Source organism: Lathyrus oleraceus, chromosome 7 (assembly GCF_024323335.1).
Source record: "Lathyrus oleraceus cultivar Zhongwan6 chromosome 7, CAAS_Psat_ZW6_1.0, whole genome shotgun sequence".
NCBI lineage: Eukaryota > Viridiplantae > Streptophyta > Magnoliopsida > Fabales > Fabaceae > Lathyrus > Lathyrus oleraceus.
The window spans coordinates 486602484-486613081 of record NC_066585.1 but is presented as its reverse complement, the minus strand read 5'-3'; the positions used below and the strand labels follow the sequence as shown (position 1 = coordinate 486613081).

Genomic DNA, 10598 nt, shown 5'->3' with positions numbered 1-10598 from the left:
CCAGCTTCACAAAACTGAATTTCAAAATCCAAATTCAAAACTCGATGATAAGAGGTGTAGATATGGGTCGGTGTCGGACACCATTAGATATTTGCATTCTATTTCTAGTTACTCCTGGAAAATGCAAACAAGTGTAGTTAATTGTTTTCTGTTAATAAAATAAACAAAGCTTAGGAGATTGAACTAAATCAGATTGTTATATTAGAATTTAGATTCACATCATTCATTGATTAATACAACAGCTTCCAACAATTAAAATACAAACCCTATTCAAAATCAAACAATGGAAGAAATAATCTAAAGCCAAACTCATAAATAATCAAACGATCATTCATGAAGGAATAATTGAAATAGAAACAATATCAAAACATCAAACATTAGCATGTATGCATTCTATAGAACATAAACAGACACATGAAAGATAAATGCGGAACAAACAATTTAACAGTAAGTGCAAGGACATAATAGGTTATAACTCTATTATTTTAATATTCACCAAACTCTTCCAAGTTATCCTCCTACAAAATCCACAAAACATTATCAATGTAAGCATTGAAAAGTAAATAGCTCACTACAAGAAAGCCAACAAAGAGTCCTTAAGACGAGTGAAAAAATGTTCAAATCAAAAAAAGGCTTCACATTTTTAGAAAAATTGTACATATTAATTCAAAAATGAAATAAACGAATGAACCTGAATAATATGTTGAGCACAAACAAATCAAACCAAATCAAAAGAGGCAAACAGAAGAACATCATCTCTGATGACCTCAAGATTGTTTTTGATCTATTTATGAAATATTCATAGCAAGGGTGTGGTACCTACAATGTCTCCGACGATCATGTTAATAATGGATTCAAAATAATGTTGGGAAATAAAACAAAACCATCAAATAGTTCATCAATCTATAACAAATAAAGATAGAAATGAGTTAACAAGCACTTGGTCAAGCATCCTTATCCCCAAAGCAGCTTTAGTACAGTGATGACATGTCACAGTAAAGTGAGCAAATCATGAAACCTTGGTAGGACTAACCACTCTCTGTCAAGTAAAATCTAATACGGTTTGGTGTTGGGACTCCAGAATTACATTTCAAAATGAAAATAATACCACTGTGACACCCGTATAATCAAAGAAAGTGTCAGAAATATCTCAAAATAAACTGCAGAACTCAACCACTCACTGTATTCGGAAAGTAGCATTTCGCCACAATATTTGTGCAGTATTTATAACAAAACAATCACCTTGTGTATATATATAGTGAAAACAAAATGAAAAGAGGCAAACAGAAGAACATTACCTCATAAGGACCTCAAAACTGATTTTAATCTATTCATGACACGTGCATAGCAAGGCTGTGGTATCTGCCTGCAAAGACTCTGACAATATAGTAAGACTTGTGACATGAAAAGACACTAAGAGTAACGTTTTAGAGTAAAGAAATTAGCAAGACATGATGGAATTATAAGCATAAAAGAGTGACAATAACCTTTATGGCAAGTCTGTGAAAAAGGAAAAAGAACAACATACTAAATATCTTTCTATTTCAAGTTACTTTGTATGAATGCAATGTATAGGACCTAAACTGCAACGTGATTATCGTATGTAAGAAATGAGTGGGACAAATAATTTGATTGTTAGATCACACAGTAAGTGCAAAAAGACAGATACATTACCTGAAGAAGGAGTTTCATCCTACTCATCATGACACAAGCATAGATTCAAAATAACATTAAAATCAATTTGAAATGAATAAAAAGTTGTTAGTTACTATCTAAATGACATCAAGATTGCGATTTTCCTCGTTCTTTCAGCATCAATGGCTTCTTGGGTGTTGTTAATGAGACGAAACAGTTCTAACCGCATCTCACCAAGCTCAATCATTTCATTCATTAACGGTAAGCGTGTTTGCTGCAGTGGTGAGGGAGTATGATGAGGTGACGATAGTGTGATCATGTGAGGAATCTCATCATCTAAGAACTTTATCTTTTGTTTCTTAATCAGCATTAAAATAGATGAAGAATAACTCACAATTTCCATTGTTTGCGTCATCTTCGATTAACCGAATCACTAGGGTTGAGGCAGGACTCCACACTTCAAACTCAGCCTGACCCAGGAACCAGTTGTCACCCAACATTTTCACCCTTTGCCCATTTCCAATGTTCCAGCAGGCCCTCGAGTCAATGACACTCATCCACTCGTAGTTGGGTTGAAGAACGGATGGTGCTTCCAATAGGGTAGACCGCAGGCTGCTTCTGTTTTTGAACACTCTAGCAGCTTGTTGAGCATGATTTAAGGCGTCCCTGCATCACTTTCTAAATCTCATGGAACCGATCACAGATTACCATAAAATCAGCAAAAATGACCTGAACAAGTGAGTAAGGCAGCTAAATTTAATATGGAAGAAATACTGAAATTAGACAAAGAACAAGTTCATTTAATCATTGCATTGAAGAAAACTTAAGGGTAAGTCCGAAAAAAAATATCCCTGCAAAATGGTGCATCATGGGATGCCTTAAATTGCTAGAAATAGTAGGATCAACACAATCTAATACAATGAAAATGTCACATACGCTTGCTCCCTGGGCGGGGCCAGTAACAAAATTCATAATGTCAGTATTATCCTTTGCATCTGAAAGATATGTGTGAGACAAACAATTTAACAGTTATATCACAGTAAGTGCAATGACCTCTTCCAAGTTTTCCTCCTACAAAATCCACAACACATTATCAATGTAAGCATTGAAAAGTAAATAAGCTCACTACAAGAAAGCCAACAAAAAGTCATTAAGACGAGTGAGAAAATGTTCAAATCAAAAAAAGGCTTCACATTTTTATAAAAATTGTACATATTAATTCAAAAAATGATATGAAAGAATGAACCTGAATAATATGTTGAGCACAAACAAATCAAACCAAATCAAAAGAGGCAAACAGAAGAACATCATCTCTGATGACCTCAAGACTGTTTTTGATCTATTTATGAAATATTCATAGCAAGGGTGTGGTACCTACAATGTCTCCGACGATCATGTTAATAATGGATTCAAAATAATGTTGGGAAATAAAACAAAACCATCAAATAGTTCATCAATCTATAACAAATAAAGATAGTAATGAGTTAACACGCACTTGGTCAAGCATCCTTATCCCCAAAGCAGCTTTAGTACAGTGATGACAGGTCACAGTAAAGTGAGAAAATCATGAAACCTTGGCAGGACTAACCACTCTCTGTCAAGAAAAATCTAATACGGTTTGGTGTTGGGACTCCAGAATTACATTTCAAAATGAAAACAATACCACTGACACCCGTATAATCAAAGAAAGTGTCAGAAATAGCTCAAAATAAACTGCAGAACTCAACCACTCACTGTATTCGGAAAGTAGCATTTCGCCACAATATTTGTGCAGTATTTATAACAAAACAATCACCTTGTGTATATATATAGTAAAAACAAAATGAAAAGAGGCAAACAGAAGAACATTACCTCATAAGGACCTCAAGACTGATTTTAATCTATTCATGACACGTGCATAGCAAGGTTGTGGTACCTGCCTACAAAGACTCTGACATGATTTGCAACAACTTAATGAAAAATAATCGCAGCAACTACATGATTAAATCGGAAGTGAAACATCGTAAAAGGCACACACATAATCAGCAGTATATCGGCACATTATCAATGTCGAAATCACGGATTGAATATGATTTAGCAATGCAAACAGAAATTAAACCAGAACAGCAACAGGAGTATTATTTACAAGATTTTACGAGTCCATTCTGATGCAGGAACAACAGCATATATACTATACCATATTTACAATGTATTACCAGAACAGCAACATATATTGTGCCTTATTAAACCAGAACAGCAACATACATATTATACTGATACATATATTATGCCATGAAAAAAAACAAAACCATTTGTTTACCAAACTTAAGCTAGGATAAATAACGTTCAAGAACGAACGTACAACAGTGGTAAACACCAACATTAATTTACAAGTCTACAAAGCTGTAATTGAAACAGTCACGCAAACGAATACGCAATCCAAATTTACAAGTCAATAGATGCATAATCGCAGCAACTACATGTTGTCATGCTTGGTTAACAAACCTAAGGTCTCCTTTAGTCCAATCTTAACCAATAATGAACCAAAGAAATTCTATGGGGAACATGTTATCCACACAAGTAAAAGAGCTAAAGAAGAAGACAAATCCATATCAAGTCATGGTGAAAGTAGGAACAAATTCACAAAGTAAGACACATCAGGTCATGATAAGAGAAAAGTAATTAGCCATCCATATAATGTCATAGGTAAAGAAATGATAATATAAAGGCAAAGCAGTCCATATCAAGTCATGGAAGAATAGATAAGAGATAACAAAGTAATCCATATCAAGTCATGGAAGAACATATAGAAGGTAGACACAATAATCCATATCATGTCATGGAAAAAAGATGGAAACTAAACAAAACATATCAAGTCATGACAGGATAGATGAAATATAAATAAAGTGATCCATAGCAAGTCATGGAAGAAGAATGAAAGCAAATAACAAGTTATCAAATCAAAATGAGCAACAACATCACACCCAAATTAAGCATCAAAGCATATGATCAACATGTAAATTTGTAAAGTGAAATGAACACAAGTGTGGACAGTTTAGACATATCCAATGATATGGTAGATGAATGAGATCAAAAACATGGAATTAATAAGGAAAACCAAAATATCACAAAGGCATCATATCAAAGCATTCTCAAGGGTTGACATAGGTAATAATCAAATTCAAACCCTAGCCATGCTTCTAAGGCTAATGGACTCCTATCAAGTAGAGATGCAATAGAATCTAGAAAAATGGTATCAAACCAAACAAATCAGAATTATATGGCAAATTGAACTTCACATACAAGTCAATTAAAGCATCATGGATGAATCACATAAGCTATGCTTTAAACACAGAATTTATATTTGAGGCATGTCTCCCCACTTCAAACACAGCCTGACACCCAAAGTTTTCAGCCTCTGCCCATTTCCAATGTTTCAGAAGGCCCCCCATGTCAATGAATCTCATTCACTCAGCTCGGTTGAAGACCGGACTGTTAAGCATGGCCAGCAGCTCAAATCAAAGGTAAACTTCCTACCATGCTTTTAAGATGTTGCATTTCCTTTCTGTTTCATCATACTCATGAGCATAGCATGACACACCAAACCAAAGGTGTGGTACCTGCAAAAACTCCGACGATCAAGTTAGTTATGAATTCAAATAATTTTGGTAAATAAAAGAACATACTAATCACAAGCAGATCATAACAACTTCACAATTGCACAATCAAATAATAATAATTGAGAAAGATTGTCCATAAAACCATAACAAGGATATATTAAGTCAACCGTGCAATTTTTCTTATAGACGACACAAGAAGAAGATGGCTAATTTTAAATGAACTGTAGCCATGCTGTAACTTCATTGAAGAAAAACCACTAAAGCAAATTTGTACAAATTAGAAAATATGATTTTGGAAGTCATACAAAATGGAATCATATTCAGTAACCGTAAAGTTCCTCAACAAATTCATATGGTCCAGTATGAAATTATCAATAACTCACTTAAGTACCGAGAGTTTGTGCAATTACTACCTCTACAGCTCCGCCAATATAGAAATATAATAATAATATATCTCCATAAATTATGTATATTAGAATGTAGATTAAAGCTCCTAAATGCTAAGACAAAACTAGACCATATCATTATATAGAGAGATATAAACTTGGCTTGGTGGTTTGAGGATGGAGTGAGAGAGTTGAGGTTGATGGTTCTATTCATACCCACACCATAATAAAACTAACATATTAACATTTGTTAATAGAAAAAACAACATCTTCAAATGCATAGAATGTGTTTCCTACAATAAACGTTACCATCATGACTTGAATTAAAAACAATTTGCATTGGAAATTACTGGCATTCGACCTAAATAATTTTAAAAAATGACAACACTTTCCATCTACCAGAATCACAAACGTATGTGATTTAATCTAATGAAGTGCATGAAACTTAATACGAGAAAGAGCTGGGATGCAGACAGGATTATGCTTCCAAATCAAAGGTGACCTGCATCACTTTCTATATCTCATGGAACCGATCACAGACTACCATAAAATCAACAAAAATGACCTGAACAAGTGAGTAAGGCAGCTAAATTTAATATGGAAGAAATACTGAAATTAGACAAAGAACAAGTTCATTTAATCATTGCATTGAAGAAAACTTAAGGGTAAGTCCGAAAAAAACCTATCCCTGCAAAATGGTGCATCATGGGATGCCTTAAATTGTTAGAAATAGTAGGATCAACACAATCTAATACAATGAAAATGTCACATACGCTTGCTCCCTGGGCGGGGCCTATAACAAAATTCATAATGTCAGTATTATCCTTTGCATCTGAAAGATATGTGTGAGACAAACAATTTAACAGTTATATCACAGTAAGTGCAATGACCTCTTCCAAGTTTTCCTCCTACAAAATCCACAACACATTATCAATGTAAGCATTGAAAAGTAAATAAGCTCACTACAAGAAAGCCAACAAAAATTCATTAAGACGAGTGAGAAAATGTTCAAATCAAAAAAAGGCTTCACATTTTTATAAAATTGTACATATTAATTCAAAAAAAGAAAGTGTCAGAAACAATCCAATATTTATTATAGATTTGTGCAGTATTGACTATTTGTAACAAAACAATCACTTAGCATACATTCTAAAAACCAAATGAAAAGAGGCCATAGAAGAACATTACCAGTAATGACCACAAGACTCATTTTTTGATCTATTCATGACAAGAGCGTACATACCTTCCTACAAAGACTCGGACGAACAAGTTAGTTATCATTTTAAAATAATTTTGGGAAATAAAAAGAGTAACATTTTAGAGTAAACAAAAAGACGGAATTATAAAAACGCATGATGTTATAAGCATAAAAGAGTGGCATTCACCTTTATGGGAAGTCTTTTGAAAGAGGAAAAAGAACAAGATACAATTAGAAAGTCCTACTAAACCAAACATCCTATTTCTAGTTTCCTTTGGAAGATACCAACAAGTTAAAGTAACTTACTTCCTATGAATGCATTATCTATATTGTGAGAACCAAATCAAAAACAGAAATCAGGATTTCAAACAAAATTCAAAGTTTACACTTTACATGTACAAATTACAAAAGGGCAATAATTGTTTTATATATTACTGTCAAATAAACTTTTTTGAATAATATGTTGGGTCCATATACATGAAATTCTGGTTTTCAAAAAGGGGTGGCTGTGAAGTAAGTCGACTAAGTGTGAAGTAAGTCGACTAAGTGTGATTGTCAGAGATGTAAAGGGGTGGCTGAAAAATGAGGAGAAAATATCATTATGACGTAGTAAAATAGTCTAGAGTACTAGACGATGAAATGAAACCAGACATGATCAGTATCTGTATTCCATTATTCTCTTCAATTCTATTATTCAGTAAACTATTTATTAAAAAGAGCAAAAATGAGACTAACCACTGGAGGCCTTGAAAGAGCATGTCCCTCGGGTCCAGTTATTCCAAGCTCTATCATCTTCTTTTGCCCTTCATCCACAGCATCTCCGTTTTCTGCATGGACCATGGCTAAGGCACCGAGAGACTTGCACATTTTAAGTCCTTGTAGAAGAAGCTCATCACCGATCATAAGAGCTCCTTTGTAAGCCATGAAAAACTTAAAAGAATTGATACCTACAATCAGAAAACAAAGATGTACTTACTTCGTGAAATAAATTCCTCAGAGCCCTTCCACAGGGTTATTGCCTCATAATAAATCAAATTATCTAAAATGCAAAAAGGAAGTAAAATTATAACCTTTCTCCTTGACCATGAGCTCCATTTCTCTTGCAACTGTTTCATCCCATTTGATAATAGCCATATGGAAACCATAATCCATGCAAGACTTCTTCGCCTTCTTTTCATAGGCTTCGAAACCGGCCGTTAAACTCCCATCAATTGGTATGGCAAAGTCAATGTGCATTGTCGTCCCACCAGCCAATGCTGCGGCCTGGCCACTGAAGAAGTCATCCTTCGTTACAATGTTCATAAACTCAAACTCTAGATGAATATGAGGATCAATGCCTCCTGTTAGTAAACAAAAAGATGCAATCATATGGTATGTCAAAATCTGATGATGATGATGTCAAATTGACATCAAGATGAAATGTAAGAAACTAAATTCATGCATACAAATGACATCGTTACGGTGATTCGTTTAAGAAGCATTTAACTATTGTATAGGTGTTAGAGCATCAACAACAATAGAACCCATCTTAGGTTGACTAAGTGGACTCAACTATGCCACAACACTTTTAATTAAGTAAATCACTCACTTTTCACACCAATGATGTAGTTCTTAAAGAACTTCAATTGGTCCCACATTGGTCTGCATAAGAGGGACATAGCGCTCCTTTGAATTTCACACAAACTCTTCACTATTCTTAATTATTGCTAAGAATGGATTGCTTTTATAACAATACATTTTCACCCTAGATATGAAGTGGAACACTCCGATGGTAAAACCTCAGAGAACTAATAAGAGCCTACGAAATACCAATTCAAACACAAACAACAGACATGATATCAACCCAGACACGTAGGCATCAACAATAATACGTTGAAATGGAAGTGATCATTGGTCGTATGTATCCACACGTGTCAGTGTCATATAAATGTTAGTCACCGAGACACACCTTCAACCTAAAGTGTCAAATATAAGCAAGGTTTTAAAAAATTGTCGCAACCGCATAGGTGTAAGTACTGGAAGTGTTGTAAGATTAAAAATCAAAGGTCTAACCTGGCATAACAAACTTGCCAGTAGCATCTATGACACGCACCTCATCTCCAACCTGGCAATACCGAAATTACAAAAGTAAAAAATCCTAGGACAGAAAGCATAAAGTTGAATACAAAATTTGTGAAAACACTTTTTATTTTCATTTCTTAAGAATTGTGTTCATTTTAACATGATAAGTGTCTTGGAGTAAATAATTGCAAGTTAAGAATGATTCATTTGAGAAATAATACAGTGATAGTTGGATTAACAACAACGATGACACCGTCTTCAATATAAACATCGGCGATTTGTTGATGGTGAGCATTAACCACAGTACCGCCTTTGATCAACAACTTGGATGATGATGGAATTGAAGGTCCACAGGAAGAGTCTCCGTACCCAATTCCCAATTCCAGCTTCACAAAACTGAATTTCAAAATCCAAATTCAAAACTCGATGATAAGAGGTGTAGATATGGGTCGGTGTCGGACACCATTAGATATTTGCATTCTATTTCTAGTTACTCCTGGAAAATGCAAACAAGTGTAGTTAATTGTTTTCTGTTAATAAAATAAACAAAGCTTAGGAGATTGAACTAAATCAGATTGTTATATTAGAATTTAGATTCACATCATTCATTGATTAATACAACAGCTTCCAACAATTAAAATACAAATCCTATTCAAAATCAAACAATGGAAGAAATAATCTAAAGCCAAACTCATAAATAATCAAACGATCATTCATGAAGGAATAATTGAAATAGAAACAATATCAAAACATCAAACATTAGCATGTATGCATTCTATAGAACATAAACAGACACATGAAAGATAAATGCGGAACAAACAATTTAACAGTAAGTGCAAGGACATAATAGGTTATAACTCTATTATTTTAATATTCACCAAACTCTTCCAAGTTATCCTCCTACAAAATCCACAAAACATTATCAATGTAAGCATTGAAAAGTAAATAGCTCACTACAAGAAAGCCAACAAAGAGTCCTTAAGACGAGTGAAAAAATGTTCAAATCAAAAAAAGGCTTCACATTTTTAGAAAAATTGTACATATTAATTCAAAAAATGAAATAAACGAATGAACTTGAATAATATGTTGAGCACAAACAAATCAAACCAAATCAAAAGAGGCAAACAGAAGAACATCATCTCTGATGACCTCAAGATTGTTTTTGATGTATTTATGAAATATTCATAGCAAGGGTGTGGTACCTACAATGTCTCCGACGATCATGTTAATAATGGATTCAAAATAATGTTGGGAAATAAAACAAAACCATCAAATAGTTCATCAATCTATAACAAATAAAGATAGAAATGAGTTAACAAGCACTTGGTCAAGCATCCTTATCCCCAAAGCAGCTTTAGTACAGTGATGACATGTCACAGTAAAGTGAGCAAATCATGAAACCTTGGTAGGACTAACCACTCTCTGTCAAGAAAAATCTAATACGGTTTGGTGTTGGGACTCCAGAATTACATTTCAAAATGAAAACGATACCACTGTGACACCTGTATAATCAAAGAAAGTGTCAGAAATAGCTCAAAATAAACTGCAGAACTCAACCACTCACTGTATTCGGAAAGTAGCATTTCGCCACAATATTTTTGCAGTATTTATAACAAAACAATCACCTTGTGTATATATATATAGTGAAAACAAAATGAAAAGAGGCAAACAGAAGAACATTACCTCATAAGGACCTCAAAACTGATTTTAATCTATTCA

At 33.9% G+C, this 10598-nt stretch overlaps 1 protein-coding gene and 1 long non-coding RNA gene across 2 annotated transcripts; both read right to left on the bottom strand.

Annotated features, from left to right (window-relative positions):
• On the bottom strand, window positions 1-928 carry LOC127106048 (uncharacterized). Its single transcript, XR_007795261.1, has 3 exons — window positions 692-928; window positions 477-518; window positions 1-114 (listed from the first exon to the last, which is right to left on the bottom strand). It is a non-coding gene; the product is annotated as an uncharacterized LOC127106048 (long non-coding RNA).
• A 5558-nt stretch (window positions 929-6486) lies between these two features.
• Window positions 6487-10462, bottom strand: LOC127104479 (dihydropyrimidinase). The gene is made up of 6 exons (XM_051041665.1): window positions 10350-10462; window positions 9101-9275; window positions 8871-8922; window positions 7889-8158; window positions 7554-7765; window positions 6487-6528 (listed from the first exon to the last, which is right to left on the bottom strand). The coding sequence occupies exons 1-6, from the start codon at window positions 10460-10462 to the stop codon at window positions 6487-6489; spliced, it is 864 nt and encodes a 287-aa protein (XP_050897622.1).
• Between the last annotated feature and the right edge of the window lie 136 nt (window positions 10463-10598).

What these genes read in the sequence shown, in the direction of transcription:
- LOC127104479 (XM_051041665.1), bottom strand. Translation starts at nt 10,462, where the DNA reads ATGCTACTTTCCGAATACAGTGAGTGGTTGAGTTCTGCAGTTTATTTT. An exon ending in TATCGTTTTCATTTTGAAAT is followed by an intron (nt 9,276 to 10,349) that starts GTAATTCTGGAG and finishes TTTGAAATTCAG; the next exon opens with TTTTGTGAAGCTGGAATTGG. An exon ending in TTGTTAATCCAACTATCACT is followed by an intron (nt 8,923 to 9,100) that starts GTATTATTTCTC and finishes CGGTATTGCCAG; the next exon opens with GTTGGAGATGAGGTGCGTGT.